Source organism: Physella acuta, unplaced genomic scaffold (genome assembly GCF_028476545.2).
Source record: "Physella acuta isolate Inbredline_101_S28 unplaced genomic scaffold, ASM2847654v3 ptg000373l, whole genome shotgun sequence".
Taxonomy (NCBI): Eukaryota; Metazoa; Mollusca; class Gastropoda; family Physidae; genus Physella; species Physella acuta.
The window spans coordinates 323,170-339,529 of NW_026731892.1; the positions used below are offsets into that span (position 1 = coordinate 323,170).

At 32.5% G+C, this 16,360-nt stretch overlaps 1 protein-coding gene across 8 annotated transcripts; it reads left to right on the forward strand.

Annotated features, from left to right (window-relative positions):
* The first annotated feature begins 456 nt into the window (after window positions 1–456).
* LOC131941776 (pleckstrin homology domain-containing family D member 1) lies at window positions 457–15,856 on the forward strand. Of its 8 annotated transcripts, XM_059301275.1 has the most exons (16): window positions 457–695; window positions 3,199–3,437; window positions 3,729–3,822; window positions 4,076–4,168; window positions 5,004–5,080; window positions 5,369–5,460; window positions 5,821–5,873; window positions 6,010–6,104; window positions 7,010–7,103; window positions 7,776–7,957; window positions 8,234–8,366; window positions 8,489–8,639; window positions 8,826–8,963; window positions 9,912–9,936; window positions 12,269–12,286; window positions 14,570–14,692. In XM_059301275.1, the coding sequence occupies exons 2-15, from the start codon at window positions 3,313–3,315 to the stop codon at window positions 12,279–12,281; spliced, it is 1,365 nt and encodes a 454-aa protein (XP_059157258.1). In that variant the 5' UTR covers window positions 457–695; window positions 3,199–3,312; the 3' UTR covers window positions 12,282–12,286; window positions 14,570–14,692. The 8 variants fall into 8 exon arrangements, with proteins under 8 accessions (XP_059157258.1, XP_059157252.1, XP_059157251.1 ...); XM_059301269.1 differs by lacking the exon at window positions 9,912–9,936 and having other exon boundaries at window positions 3,152–3,437; window positions 14,570–15,856; XM_059301268.1 differs by lacking the exon at window positions 9,912–9,936 and having other exon boundaries at window positions 14,570–15,856.
* Window positions 15,857–16,360: the final 504 nt, after the last annotated feature.

Here is a 16,360-nt window from a genome sequence, read left to right on the forward strand (position 1 = left end):
GGAACGGGTGTTCGCTATTCGGAAAAAATGTAAAAAAGGTGTTCGCTATTGGGAAATACAGACACATGCAAAAAGTAGAAAAGTAAAATCTAAAATGCGAATGAATACAAGGATGAATAGTCTATTATTATTCTCCTATAAATAAAGAGTATTAGGGTCCATTCGGTTTTTTTCTAGGTGAATTATTAATGAAACGAGGTGCCCTCATAGGGAACACGTCGCATTTTTTGTGTATCGGTGTTCATTAATGGTACTTTACTCTATTTTACGATAGCTTATATTGCAGTTTATTAAATCTATCATGATCGTGTATAGACTCTAGAAATATGTAAATTGTAGGGCCTAGACTATTTCTATTGTTTCTAAACGCATCCTATTATTCACAACATGCGCAGGGTTCGACTGTCAACTTGGCCACGCCCACAGTATCCCGATTTATAAAAGGGAGGTAATGCACACTTCCTTTGCCCTATTGATGTGTTGTGTTCACGTAAACAGTGATAGTTTATTGAGGATAGTAGAAAGTCTACTTCCCTGTGGCATGATGTTTCATTTAATTGGTTTTCTTTCTTTATGCTATTTAATTAACATTAGAACTTATATACCAACATAATTAGAATCTAGATCTAGTAGGCTTATACTTATAACGAATTATTGGAATATTGGAAATCAAATAAAATATTAAACAAAGCAAGGTAAAGTATTAAAAATTAAAAGTAAAGTCACAAAGTGTGAAGTAAAGAAAAAAATTCAAAATTAATTAATTTGTCTGTGCTGTGAATTACTCTGTAGACTGGTGTTCTCAGTCAGTGATTAGTGAACCTTATCTTAGCTAATAGATCTAGATCTAGCTAGCAATAGCAGCTATACACTCTGACTCTGTTACAGCTGGATCTAGATTATCTAGGTCTAAGCCAAAGCTTAGTAATAGTAAGTTGGTAGATCTAGATCTAGTTACTAGCTTGACAGTTGGTCTTACTCTTAGACTTGTCACTCTACTTCTACCTAACCTACTGTACTGAGTCATTGTCAAACTCAAGAGCTAGATCTAGTTACTACTAGATCTAGACTCTAGTACTATTCTAGTGACTAGTCTGAATTTTCCTACATTCACACTCCTATCCTAGCCTAAACCTAACTAAAGCCTGGCCTAGGACCTAGCTAGTAGCTAGAGAAGAGACTACTAGAGTTAAATGTAATAAATAGAGAGATCTATCTATTAGTATCTATTTCTATTCACTTAACTTAATCTAGCTTACTGGTCCAACATGCTGCGTCTGTCTTACTAGTCTCAGGTGAAAGGCTTATACAATATTTTAATTTAAGAGATATTTCTCAATCAATACATTCAATCGACCTAAGTTATAAATTTTAATGTAAACAAAGCAGGTACTTATTTCTTTGATCATGTGCTACCATATCCTTAGTTTATCACACTCATTAAAACAATGTAGATACCATATTACTCACAGGGGACCCTGTGGCACTAAATCTTTGCCTTAGCACCAAATCCCACCCTGCTCAGAGAGAGAGGGGAGGGGGGGGCGTATTCTAATTGTATACTAATGTTCAAATACTTTATTTAAGGCTTACAAATGACTTACTTTTACTAATGTCAAGTTAAGGTAACTTACCCTTTTGCCTATCACTCTATCACTTACCCAAACCCTAATAGTAATACCAATATACCAGCATATTGCTCCCTGGGGTATTATGTGCGCTCCATTGGCTGATGTTGGATCTAGCAGAATCCCAGAGAATGTACCAAATTAACCCAATACCGTTATTTGAGACCAGTTCTACATCTTCTAGTGATTGATAGTGCCGTGATTTCATTATTTGGAGTATTGGTATTATTGAAATTTGACAATAGACTCTTCCAAAAATGGGTGTTAGGTTGTTTAGTATTGTAATTTCAGGTTTTAGTGTTGTGGTAAAAAAGAATGAGGTTAAGGGCTATGTTAAGGCTTGGGTTTGGGTTAGGATAGAGTTAGTTATATTAGCAAATCATATTGTATTTAATTAACTACCAGTAATCTCACCCCCCTTTTCAAAGAAGATGTAATTATTGTGGCAATATCAGACACTGGAATAACACGTAGCATTATTATTTTTCTTAAAATATTTGTATTTTACTTTTTGATCTTACCAAAAAAAAAGTTTCACTGATGTTCTAGATTCTAGTTATTCTAGTCATTATAACTACTGTACTAGAGCAAGATTTAGCTAGTCAGCTGTTTCACTGTAACTATATAAAATGGAAATATGAAAATGAATGGGGTTGATTTTTCAATGTTTATTGACTTTATTTCCATTTTACCTGCTTTTACTTAAGGTTAGGTGAGGGCTTTCATGTACACTTTATTTATTATTTAATTTAAAAATTTAGGTCAGAGTCAGTAACTGACCTAGAGAGCTAAACAGTAAATAATAAATGTTGGTCACAATATTTATAGTAATCCAGTATTTACTGAATAATAATGGTGGTAAAAATAATCAGATCCAGTATTTAGCAAACATCAATGAAAAAAAAGTATTCAGCTCCATAGCTGTCTACAATAGTCTTATCTACTACACACATAGAACACACTCATTTTTTTTTTTAAAACATACCTAGGCCTAGGTAAAAAATGAATACTTTTTTCATTGATGTTTGCTGATTAAGGGTAATAGCACATATTTCAGCATACACAATGATTTCAAAATAAATCAACTCTGTTTCTCTGTTACTGTTATATGATATCAAAATACCTTTTCTTTTTAAATTTATTCTTAAAATAGTTTTGGTACTTTAAAGACACTTTTGATGCTGATAATTACTTGCTCAATCTATTAGGTAAAACCTAGGAAAGCTGGTACAGGAAGTAATTTAATGAAGTTTACTTAATATTAGTTTGAATATTGAATGAGGAGAACACCCAGAAAATCTTCCCTGTGCCATTGCTGTGCTTGTTTGAGGATTAATCCTTTGTTGTCTGTTTACAGTGTCACACACTGTCTGTCATATGCACTCAAAATATTTTGGATTTTTAAAGCCAAACTTCTTTCATTGTTGACAAAGGGAACTAATGAGAGTTTTGGGGGTGAAGTTTTCATTTTAAGTTGGCAAATGTAATATGGCCACATTGAATTGTTTCTTCTTTGGCCTCAGCTTTTGTAGTCTGGCCTGTGTTATGGTGTGTGTTTAATTTGAAATAGATAACATGGATTATCAGATGTTGATTAACAAGACTTTGAAGTAATCATAATGTAAATATATAAAGTTCAGTGAAAGTTTTCCACACATAAAAATTCACTGGAGTTAACTGTGCAATGAACAATAATATGCCTGAGATCGGCCGCCGAGCATCTTCAAGAGACTGGGCCACCAGGATACAGATTCATGGAATCTTGTTGAAGAAGCCTTTCAATCACCAGTCTAGTAAATGGTCAAAAAGGTAAGTAGACATTTCCTCATTCACTTTTTACAATTCACTAAACAAATTTTCCAAAGAAACTTTTAGATCTCAAAGATACAAGATATGCTGTGTTAAACACACTTTTGATGTATTTTTGTAGCCACTTGGTATACAATAATAAACTGTCAGAACACACATTCAAAATTAATTTATGTATTGTTTAATTATTTGTTTAATTAAACTTCTTATTTGACATTATTTTTTAAGCTAGCAAAACTTGTTCATTAATGCTGATAATAAATCATTCAGGGATCTTTTTTTTCTGTGTAGATTTTTTCTAGTAAAGGATGGATTCCTTATGTACTATGATGCAAATGAGAAAAAAGATTATGAGAGAAGAGAATATTTTAACATTCACCCTAAGGTATTGAATTCAGCTTGACATTATTTACTCAATGCTTTTACATTACCAGAAAGTTGTAATCTTGTTAAAGAAAAATATTCTTAGTTAAATTGATTCGCTTTTAGCAAGTTTATACAATGTCTGAAAAAAGTCTGGAATTTGAAACGTGAATTTTAAAAATCACTAGTTTATTTTTGGCTAATTTAAAAAAACCTGTACATCTTCTGTTTGAGAGAATTTCTTTTAACGTGAAATTTTTAAAAATGATCTTTAGGGAGTGTTACCTTTGGGAGAATGTCATTTTAAAGCTTGCAGAGAACAACAACAGCCATTTTGTTTGCAGATAGAAAGTCCAGAGATTGGTGGGGTAAGAAGATTTAGTTCAGTCTGTTTCACCTGTCAGCTGCAAGAATATCTTTGCTGGTTTAGGAATACATGGATGACATGTTTGTTTGTAGCTAAAAGTGGCTAATGTTTTTTGCATGCGCTGTAGTGTTGTGTGTGTGCTGAAGTTGACACTTACTGTGTATATACTTTTTTCTTCTGTGTCAGAAAAAGTATTGTGAGGTACAGTTTTCTTAACAATCTGAATAAGTCATACTAACTAGGGCTGGTGAAAGCAAACTAGAAAAAAACCCAATCAAAAATAGGAGGCTGGAAGGAAATCAAATGGGGAGGGCAAGCAGGGGACTCTTAAATAAACATTGATCAGGACAGTGGCTACACAAATGGTTTGTTCAGGTCTTACAAGCACAGATGAGGGCCAGTAAGTCAACAAACAGGTGGAAAGGTCAAAGATCTCCTAATTTGCATTTCCTTTGTTTATATGTTTAAGATGTTAACTTAGAGTCTTCAGGTCAGTTGTTTTCTCCCCCACATTCCTTGCATTCTGTGGTCACATCGCCCCCACCTTTTCATGCTACTACTGTTTGTTTTGTTTTTTTAACTTCACCACTTTTTTGTCACTTTGCTGTCTCTGCTTGCACAAACATTGACAGTGGAAAAAAAATAGCATAGTGATTCCTGCATCACACTATAGATATTTTTAATTAACTTTTTATGCTTTAAATACTCCATTATAACAACAAATAAATATAGGAATTCACAGCAAGCCTTGGGTAAAGAATATTGTTTCTGCACTATTTAATTGATTACCTCTTAAAGCCACATAGCACAGGACCTTTTTATTTACTTACTTTCAGGGGAAGCTTATCTTGTCAGCAGAGAGTGAGTATGAAAGAAATTCCTGGCTAGAGATCCTGGAGAGATCAAGAAGAGTGTAAGTTATGAATGGGACCCATTGATAACTCCACCCCAGCAGGCCCAGAAAGGGAGATAAATGCTGGGGCTGCCTCCAGCTACCTGTCAATGCTAATGTTTGTTAGCTTCAGGATTATCACTTATTGTTCCCATTTTAAACTTGCCCACTTTAACTCATCCTAATGCTGTGGGAATTTAATTTCTTTAATGTAACTTCTTAATACCTTGTATTGTTTGCTGCCATTATGAAAGTTTAGAATTAAATAAATATTTGGTTAATTCTTTTTTTTTGTATGGTAACTTTTAGAACTTGGAAAAATACTCAGCTTGGCGATGAAATGATTCGTACATTAGAAAATCAAGGTTTAGAAATGGCCATTGAAAAACAAAATTACATAGGTGAGAAACAGCACAATCATTGGCTTTGTTATTGAGTGTTGTGTGTAAACATTTCTACTTTTTTTTTATCTCTGCTAAATTAGAAGTTTGTACATTACCACGGTGTCTTTGTACATTACATTTTGTTGCTTTATTGTTGTAAACATTTCTACTTTAAAGTTTGTACACTACAATTGTGTCTTTGTAAATTACATTTTGTTGCTTTATTGTTGTAAACATTTCTACTTTAAAGTTTGTACATTACAATTGTGTCTTTGTAAATTACATTTTGTTGCTTTATTGTTGTAAACATTTCTACTTTAAAGTTTGTACATTACAATTGTGTCTTTGTAAATTACATTTTGTTGCTTTATTCCCCAGATCGATTACAATCTGAAGTTTTAGCGTTATCTGAAGAAAAAATGAAAACAGAAGTAATTGTCCCTTTTTCTACTAGAAAATATAAATACACTTTATTTTTTTGTTTAAAAACATTTTAATCTTAATTAAAGTACATATTTAACATTGTGACTTCCTTATAATGAGTTATAAATTTATATTTTTTTAAAGGAATTGGAAAGGGTGAACCAAGAGTTGGAAAAAGAAAAAATAAAGCTAGAAAACTTCACAAAGGAAATAAAAGAGGAATATGAAAGGATAAAATTGTAAGCTTTTAAGAATTGCTTGGCCTTACAAAGATTATTGTAAGATATTGAGATAAGAAAATGATATAGCTTTTTTTTTTGCTGCTCTACCATTGTCCAACATGTCTGTCAAACATGTCTGCCATCTGTTGTCTGTCAAACATGTCTGTCAAACATGTCTGCCATCTGTTGTCTGTCAAACATGTCTGCCATCTGTTGTCTGTCAAACATGTCTGCCATCTGTTGTCTGTCAAACATGTCTGTCAAACATGTCTGTCAAACATGTCTGCCATCTGTTGTCTGTCAAACATGTCTGCCATCTGTTGTGTGTCAGTATGTCTGTCAACCATGTCTGTCAAACATGTCTGCCATCTGTTGTGTGTCAGTATGTCTGTCAAACATGTCTGTCAAACATGTCTGCCATCTGTTGTCTGTCAAACATGTCTGCCATCTGTTGTGTGTCAGTATGTCTGTCAAACATGTCTGTCAAACATGTCTGCCATCTGTTGTGTGTCAGTATGTCTGTCAAACATGTCTGTCAAACATGTCTGCCATCTGTTGTCTGTCAAACATGTCTGCCATCTGTTGTCTGTCAAACATGTCTGCCATCTGTTGTGTGTCAGTATGTCTGTCAAACATGTCTGTCAAACATGTCTGCCATCTGTTGTGTGTCAGTATGTCTGTCAAACATGTCTGTCAAACATGTCTGCCATCTGTTGTCTGTCAAACATGTCTGCCATCTGTTGTGTGTCAGTATGTCTGTCAAACATGTCTGTCAAACATGTCTGCCATCTGTTGTCTGTCAGTATGTCTGTCAAACATGTCTGTCAAACATGTCTGCCATCTGTTGTCTGTCAGTATGTCTGTCAAACATGTCTGTCAAACATGTCTGTCAACTGATTACAATGCCATCTGTTGTCTGTCAGAGAGCTGGAGGAGACCAACACACTGGCCCAGGAGGTAGAGAATGAAAGAGTCGCCCTCGCTACGTCTTTAATCAAACAAAGTCAGCAGCTGGAGGTATACATGACATGCTTTTGTTTTTGTTTAGATAATTATCCACATGGTATAGAGACATGATACATTTTTGTGTTCAGATCATTATAAACCAAATTTTATGAATGTAATCAAATTCAATATAAAGGTTTGTTCCATTAGTGAGTTACTTAACTTTAACTGACACTTTAAGGATTGGAGAGAAGGGGCACAACTGTCCCATAAACAGGGTAAAAATCAAGTAAATACTTTTGAACCTGAGAAACATTAATTTAAAAATAACTAACACCAAAATAAAAACACATTTTTTTACATTGGCTGGCTTGTTATTAACATGATAGAAAATAAAAAAGTCACAGTATAGAAATATATATATATATATATATATATATATTCTGTGTACAATGAGAAAGAGATATTTTTTAATTTGGGAAATCTTAACATAAGAACACAAAACCAAGTTCTAAAAATAGCATTGCTTTTTACCTCTTAAGTTAGTTTCAAAAACATAAACATTTTTTTTAACCTTAAGCAACTGCAGTGCTGAAAGGTTCAGGGATATTTTTAGACAGCTTCAAATATAAAAATGGTACACAAAATACTTTACTTAAGAGTAGTATGTGCTTTAATTATTTGTGTTGAAAAATGTTTGGATTAAAGCTCTAAAAATGTCTCAATACATGAATCTCTCTGTAGCATTTACATAAAGACAAACAGAGAATCCTGGATGAACTAAAGCAAAGTATGGAAGAGCAATCCAACCTGAGCAAAGAGAAGCAGAGCTTGTCACAGAGATCTGAAGCCTTACAGAAACAGCTCCAGGACATTGAGAACCTCACTAGGGATGTTGAGAATGAAAAGACCTCTGCTGAAATGAGGTAAATCACATCATTTTAAATTTTACCCTTTTGGGCTAAAATTTGACTGATGAAACAGCGTTTATTTGCATTTTGTCTATAGATAAATCTGAAGAAGACTATGGGTAGAAACATCATAAGTTATTATAGTGCCTTTTCCTTGTATTTCCTTTTATTTTATCATTTCCTTTCATGTTTTTGTCATTATTTTTAAAAGAGCAATGTTTCTATTTTAAAATTGTTATCAATTAAATTTCCACAAACATTGGTTGCCAAATATATAATTTTTTTTTTCAGACTTCGAGACAAACAGGAAAGACTGGAACAGTTGGAAGAAGAGAAGACAGCAATATCAGAACATGCACATGAGCTGGAGTCTACCATAGAAGACCTGGTTTCACAAAAAGCTATGACAGAAAAAGAATTGAAGGTTAGTCTAATTACCTCAAGTAGTGAAATTTAAAAAAAACAACATTCAGAATCTGAAACATCTTATTGTGAGGTAAATTGTAAATTTCTTATATTGATATCCAATTTGTTACTTATTATTAGGATGAAATCAAAGCAAGAATCGCAGCTGAGCAGAGGTTGAAGGAGGCGGAGCTATCATTAAAGTGTCTTGACCAGGCAGTTATCTCACAGTCACATCGAATAGAAACAGAAGTAAAAAAAGAAATGACTATCAATGTGAAAAAGTTGAAAGGTTTGTGACAATAATGATATACTTTTTCATCCACTTTCTCAGCTGTAGTAGTTACACTGTTACTTGTAGAATAGAATAGAACTATAGTAAAAAAAATGGTCAACAATTTTTTAATTTTATTTTCTGTATTATCATTATTTAATGCCTCATTACCCTATTTTGAAAATTACATCTCTGTGTTTCTAGATTTCTTTGAAGATTTAGCACAAGAAGCAAAAATTTCTTCAGAAAATCCATTGATTATCAGAAATGGTTTAATGGCTCGTAAAACAATAGCCAGACGGGCTAAAACTGTCAGATATGAGAACAGGAAGAGGTCATCAAGTAAGTTGGATGTCATGTGACTTGTAGTTGCTATTATTTGGTTAGTTTATATGAGAAACATGACCTGTTTTCAGAGTACAGTTAGGTCATGGTGATCGGAACCAAACAGACTTGCTTGAGAATCTTGACTTAGATTGAAGTACTAATGTTGTTCTAGAAGTAATTATTTACCTGAGGTAGCCACTGCTAGTACTACCTGTAATCATAAGCAAAACCCTAATGGGAATGGGGAGCATGGTACCTTTACTAACATGAGGTTAATTAAGTTAACTTTTTTTAATAAGAGAATGCAATTTATTCTTTAGTTTGTCCTGCATGTAAGATTAAGTTAAGCAGATTCTTGTTAATTTGGTGGTAAAAGATTGTAATTGTTATTCTAAGATTTATTAGCCTCCATGAGCTACGCAGATTACTCAACTCTTTGACCGGTAAGGGGGCATTGATCAAGTATATTACGTTTTTACTAACTTTATGAAAGAGCACTATACGTACACTTATTTTTGAGTTTGTTTTTAACCAGTATAATCAATTATATTTTTTGTGGGGTTTTTAAAAAACAACAATAAATTTTACATTAAAATTATATTTTTATTATAATTTATTTGCTTTCTTTTTTACATTATGCTAATTTTTCATGTACTCTTAATGAAACAAAATTTGTTTTTAATTATATTTTTACCTTCATTTAAAAATATTTTTTAAATATTAAATTTATTTTAAAAGACAAACAATTAATGCAAACAAAATATTAGATGAAATTTCTGCTTAGGGTAAACATATTTTAAAGAATAAGGTCTTTTTCTTCTAATTTTGATTCAAATGAAGCAAGTTCACATTGCCTTGAGCATGTCTTGAAACCGCATGCTAATTAACATTTGAAACGACTAAATTCTCGTAGTTTGTTGAATGAAATGTTAAAATAGTTACAACTGACCATTTGTATTTCAGTATTCCAGGTGTTTGAAATCAGCAGGTATAATCTGTTATCTGACATTGTTTGTGTAGTAACGCAGTCCAGTTCCAATGAGAAACATTTGTAACTGCTGGGTCAGTGAGAAGTGCTGTAGCCATCAGAAACTTCCTGCTCTCTGTGGCTGGCCTCTCACCAAACACCAAAACTATTCTGTTCATGAACAGATTCCGCTTGCAGTTTAAAGGCGCTGATTCTTTTCATGTTCAATGTTTAGTCTGTCCAGCAAACAGTTACCAGTGTTATAAAAATCTTGTTGGAACTGGATTCATATCACAGTGAAAATCATTTACACTGGAGTCAATATCTGGCCCACTCCCATAAAAACACATCCTATGTATGCTCTTTTCTTAGGGAGCCACACTGTAAGTGAGATTTACTGTCAGTATCTTTGCTCTGGGGTTGTTTGTTTTTTAGTTTTTGTGGTAATTTACATCTATACTCCATGAATCAGTGGCTGTGCCAGTAATAGACAGTTTTCTGGCTCCATATTATATCAGCCAGTTAATCTGCTGTTGTCTGTCTTTACACTATAACAGACAGATATCTGTTGTCTGTCTTTACACTATATTAGCCAGTTAATCTGCTGTTGTCTGTCTTTACACTGTTTTGTTTTGGATGTATGCTGTCTGCCCTCTCACTGTTTTGTTTTGGATGTATGCTGTCTGCCCTCACACTGTTTTGTTTTGGATGTATGCTGTCTGCCCTCACACTGTTTTGTTTTGGATGTATGCTGTCTGCCCTCTCTCTCTTCTGATTCTATGCTGTCTGCCCTCTCTCTGTTCTGATTCTATGCTGTCTGCCCTCTCTCTCTATTCTGATTCTACGCTGTCTGCCCTCTCTCTATTCTGATTCTATGCTGTCTGCCCTCTCTCTATTCTGATTCTATGCTGTCTGCCCTCTCTCTATTCCGATTCTATGCTGTCTGCCCTCTCTCTATTCTGATTCTATGCTGTCTGCCCTCTCTCTATTCTGATTCAATGCTGTCTGCCCTCTCTCTATTCTGATTCTATGCTGTCTGCCCTCTGTGGGACTATCTAGTTGACCCAGCCAACTTGACCATACTTCTGTTGTTGTAATTACCACTCTGTGGTAACTGTTTACCCTTTCTTTGCTTTATCATTAGAATGTTAAAGCAATGATATTTTCTGTTTTCCCCCTACGAGCAAAGATACTTGTACTGCATGTGCATGACCATCATTTATTTGTATTAACCAGTTGACAGGTGACAGATTGTAGAGGTTGGTAGAGGACTTTGTTTACATCAGGTTTAGGCTTGCTCTCTGTTCTATTCAGTTTGGTGTCAGATCTTCTGTCTCTAGTGTTTTATATTACTCACACAACTGACAAGTTTCTTTTTCATTTTTTACTTTGTTGAAATTATTTTACAATGTCAACTCTAGTCAATCTACATGTGAAGCACTAATGTAATATATTTGGTACTTGATAATTGATGGATCACTATATTGAATATTCTCAATAGTAACATATATAACCTCTAAACCATCATCATATATTTCTCACCCCAACCTTAAAAACAGGCTATAGGCTATTTTTCTAGTCCCCACAAATGTGTTGGGTGGGTTATAAACCATAATCTTTGAGTAGGTGGAGAATAAAGTTATTGATCATGATTTGAAAGGAAGTTTGATGATATGATGTTTCAATAAGCCAGTGTTTTACCTAGGGGAAAACTTGTTGTTAGCTGAATGTGCTTTATCTTGAAAACGAAATTGCAACGGTTTGGTTTTATTGTGATTCTTCTCTCATAATAAAGTAGTTTATTATTTCCTTTAACACTTTTGATTATGTTTGAGTTTCCAGTTAGATGAAATAATCAGCAATGCCTCCTAATAAAAAATTACTTCTTTAACTGATTTGTGTATTTTATGACTATTGAATGAATAACATAAAAATGTCTTTGGATTTTAATTATATTTTCATTACAACTTCAATCAATGTAAATAGTTTATCTAACTATAGAGTAATTTAGGTATGACTACTAGAAACATCTTCATTCACATTTTTTTGAAAAACCGCACAGCATAGCTTTGGGGGGGGGGGGGGGGGGGGGGGGTGAGATGGGCACAAGAAGGATTATTACACTCTGTAACAATTGTAATCTGAATAGTTCTGATATCTCATCATGTAATTTACATCAGTTTAAGATTCCTCTTTTTCTTTTATGCTTCTTATCTAATATAATTTTTTTCTGAATTGTGTAATGGGCAACTCTTGTGTATTGGTAACTATTTCAACTAACAAATGATGTACACTTCATCTCAGATGTGTTGCTTTTCTTAACTCAGCTATCTTTGTTGTCATTTTATTTTAGGTGTGAATTCTGACCCAGGTAATCTTATGTGTTACAGATTTTTTTTTACAACATGCATATTTATAAACCAGTACATCTAGGTGCATTTTAACACTTTAGCATGTTGCTAAAGAATGTGTTTTTCACATTGGTTCCCAAATTATGTTTTTATTTGATATTTAGTCTTAATATTAATTTTCATTTTCTCAACATATCTCTTTAGCTTTTACAAACCATTCATGAAAATCTTGATTAATAGTTTCAGACTTTAAAATACTGTTTAAATAAATCTTCATATTATTAGGTTATGTTGATTTGGTTTTAATCGCTTGAGATTTATTAACCTACATCTTTTATTTTGGGTTTTTCAGCATACATATTAAGTTAATATTCTATTTAATATTTGCTATACTATAAACATTCACTAAATAACTTTACTGTGTAAAATTGACATAAACCACATAATTTGTACATTCCTATGATCATTTGTATATGTATTATTTTTTGCATTAACTAGCTAGAGCTCTTAATATATAGTTTTTAATTAACTGCACAAAACAAAATTACCATTCTAATGATTTGATGTCTCTTTGCTTTGAGGGAAAATTATAGCCTATACTGACTGAAAAAGTTAACATTCAGAAACATTATTAAAGACAGTGTTGTAAACAGACTTGTTAAGGAAACAACAAGGCATAAAAAATATTGTCCACCTATTAGTACATTTTTTTTTAAATTCCAAGTATTTGCCAGTCAACTTTTTAATCTTGGCTTTAAGCATGAACTAGAACACTGTGAAGTGAACAGACATGTGCTGTAACTACACATAGCAAGGTTGTTTTTAATTGTGAACTCTCTATGACACACTGAAACACTGTGAGTTTGATATGTTCTGCAGCTGTGAACATTTCCTTCAGTTTAGATTTGGCATGTCAAAACGTTTCCCCACACTGCATGGTACATTTTTTTATGGTCCAATAGATAGGAACAACAGCATGTAACTGGTGCCGTAGTCAGATATTTTGGACATTTTGTACAGATCAGAAAAACATTTATAACATCTTTTCATATTTACACACTTAGCCTTGGCATTTTAATTTTAAACTATTGTAAGGTTGAAGGATTATTATGTCATGGTGGAAATAGGTTGGCTTTTAAAATAATTTTGTATATCTTGTATACAAAGTAGACAGCTTATTTACAAATTTAGCTACTAAATTAGATTGCTGATTTAGTGTTTAAAGAAAATCCTTCATGAGTATCAATTGTAATCTTTAAAAATAAAGATTTAGTCTCAGATTAGCTATGGTAGTGCTTTTCTTTCAACAGTAGACAAAATAAGTGATGTGGTTATATTTTCTAATGAGCTTTTGAGGAAATTAACACTGTGTTAAAAAAAATCCTCTTTAAGGTTTTTAGCAAATAAGCGTGTTCCTTATTTCATCTACCATAATAAAAAAATATCTGAGGTAAAAAACAAAAGCGCTTGCATAACATGTAGAGGCTATAAAAGACACCTATTTTATTGAAATAGGCTGTAATAAAAATCATTATTTTCTTAGACTAGTCCTAATCTCAAACCCAACTCAAATAAATAATGCATTAAAAAATGTAAACTGTTAATGTTATTTGTGCAATAAAAAAAACCCAGCTATACTCGGCTCTAAACTCCAAACCATCTTGATAGCTGCCATACACTCAGCCATGCTGACCCTTAAAACAACTGACAAAATTTAGCATTACGTAAAATCAGTCAAAATTATGTCCAAAAATTCTAAAAATGTGTATACATGTAAATAGAAGCTAAATATAGATCATTAATCATTGAGCAGAATAAGAACTTTATTTCACCAACAGTTGACTGAAATAAGCACTTCCATTAGCTACTGTACATAACACTATAAATAGAACTGGATATTGTTAACACCAGACACAGCAGCAACAGACAGATTGTTGTTGCATTCTTCCATTTTAAAATTTTCATTTGGTTATTTAAATTGTAATCATTTTGTTTTACCAAAATTTGATATTCTGTTGTTAATTTTAAAAATTTATGCAATTTCTTATGTATTGCTAAAAGCAATGAAATTTTTTTGTTTGTCTTTTACTTATTTTTCACAACTTTCTAGCGCAATTAAGTTCCTTATTCAAGCACTGATAAAATGTTTTTTTTTTTTACTGAAACCAACACATTTTGTTAAATAAGAGATGCAGTTTCTTAATTTAAAACTTTCTTTTATACACCTAGTATTTTTAATGGTTTTTTGTAATCAAAATATAACTTTCCTAATTTTATTATTTGACCTCGCTGAATGTTTTCAGATAGGAATGCCATGTCCTGTGACCTGAGCTCCCTGCGACCAAAGACCAACATTCGCCGAGCTGTGACATCCATTGATCGCACCACCAGAGAGCAGCTGAGCACCCATGAGGAGATGAACGAAGACCTTTTTTAATCACATTTGTAGATTCCTCCTACCCAGTTAGCACTGCACCCTCATGACATAAATGGCACATCAATACATTCTAATCTTGCATTTCTTCCAATAAGAAGAACATTTTTGCAAATGCTCTGTGCAAAATATTTTAAACCAATTTTGAGCTTCCAAATGTATAGCCTTACTTATAAAATAAAAAAAATATTTTTGAAAGATTAACTAGGTTACAGTTAAGTTGCAGGCAGTAAAATAGATTGAACTATTTGAAATTTTAAAGAAATATTTGGGGATAGATACATTTGGTTAAGCTTATGTGTTTTAAAATTATTATGCATTTAAAATGTGAGTTCAATACAAGAGATTTAATTTATATTGTATGATATTTTTTCATTCTGTGGGTATAGGCAGATTTTTTCTCCCATCTTATTTTTTTTTAAAGTTGAATGAAAAATATTTTATACTCACTACCAACTGTTTTGAAAATGTTCCCTACATAAACTTAAAAAGGCAGAAGTAAGTAACATTCCACAAATTATGCTTTATTACATTTTAGAAAAGCCAATTAGGTAAAACATTGGTATATAACAGTATTACAATTTCTATAGCGTCAGCCATATGATTAGCTAAAATAATAAGTCCTTGTTACTCCGTACATCCAGCGCTTGCAGCTTGTACACAACTTCCAAGTCTGCCCCTGTCTATATGGCTCTTCTAATCTATGTTGGAAATTAGCCTTCTTTGTATTGTTATATTTTCAGTTTGTTGTGGTTTAACTGTATATGTATCAATTTTTAAAGTTATTGCTTTAAGAAGAAGAATAAGAGAAACCTGAGAAATTTTAACATATAACTTTACAACACTAAACATTTAACAGGGTTTACAAATTATTTTTAAAAATGTAAGTTTCCGTTTTAATTGTTATAGGGAAACCATTTTATATTTTTCTGTAGGCCTACTTAATGTATATTAAGTTTATTTTTTATGTCAAGTATGTAAAAAAGTCTATGCCAGCTGTTATAAAGAGATTCTTGAATGTCTTACTATTTATAACCTTGTACTGTAATATATTTTTTGTTGCCACTTGAAAAACTTCGTCCATCAGGAGTGGATCTCAAGGTTTTGATTTCCACATGGCATGCAACTTGTGCATAATGTAAAAATAATTGTTATACTTATAAAATATGCAACCTCTTTTTTAAGCTGAAGTTTGTCATTTTAGGGTAGGCCTACTTTTTTAAAAATCCATCTATACAAGGACTATTATTACTTGTAAACTAGAATTTGTATTATTTTAAAATCACGAATTCTCACTAATTTAAAGTCATATTTTCCATAACATTATAAGGAATTAAAAACTATTAATAATTGTAGCCACTGTCTGTTCGCTTTATTATTAATCCTGTTCCACCGTCTAATGTTATAACATGAGATTGTTATCCTAGATGGCCTCTGTGTTTTTGTTTGCATAGGCCTATTTCATTTTGCTCTAAGCCTTCTAATAGCTTCTCCAAATCTCTTGTTGATATGGAACAATAATTTGGACATGCTTTTTATCTCAAATATTTTATATCTATGTTTAAATGTTCTAATACCCTTAAGCCTAAAGTGTTAAGCCTGTGCCTCCTACTGTTGGTTATCAGATATAAACAAATAATTCTTGTTTCTCCCAGCTGAC

What these genes read in the sequence shown, in the direction of transcription:
- LOC131941776 (XM_059301269.1), top strand. Translation starts at nt 3,313, where the DNA reads ATGAACAATAATATGCCTGAGATCGGCCGCCGAGCATCTTCAAGAGAC. An exon ending in CTGGAGAGATCAAGAAGAGT is followed by an intron (nt 5,081 to 5,368) that starts GTAAGTTATGAA and finishes GGTAACTTTTAG; the next exon opens with AACTTGGAAAAATACTCAGC. An exon ending in AACAAAGTCAGCAGCTGGAG is followed by an intron (nt 7,104 to 7,775) that starts GTATACATGACA and finishes ATCTCTCTGTAG; the next exon opens with CATTTACATAAAGACAAACA.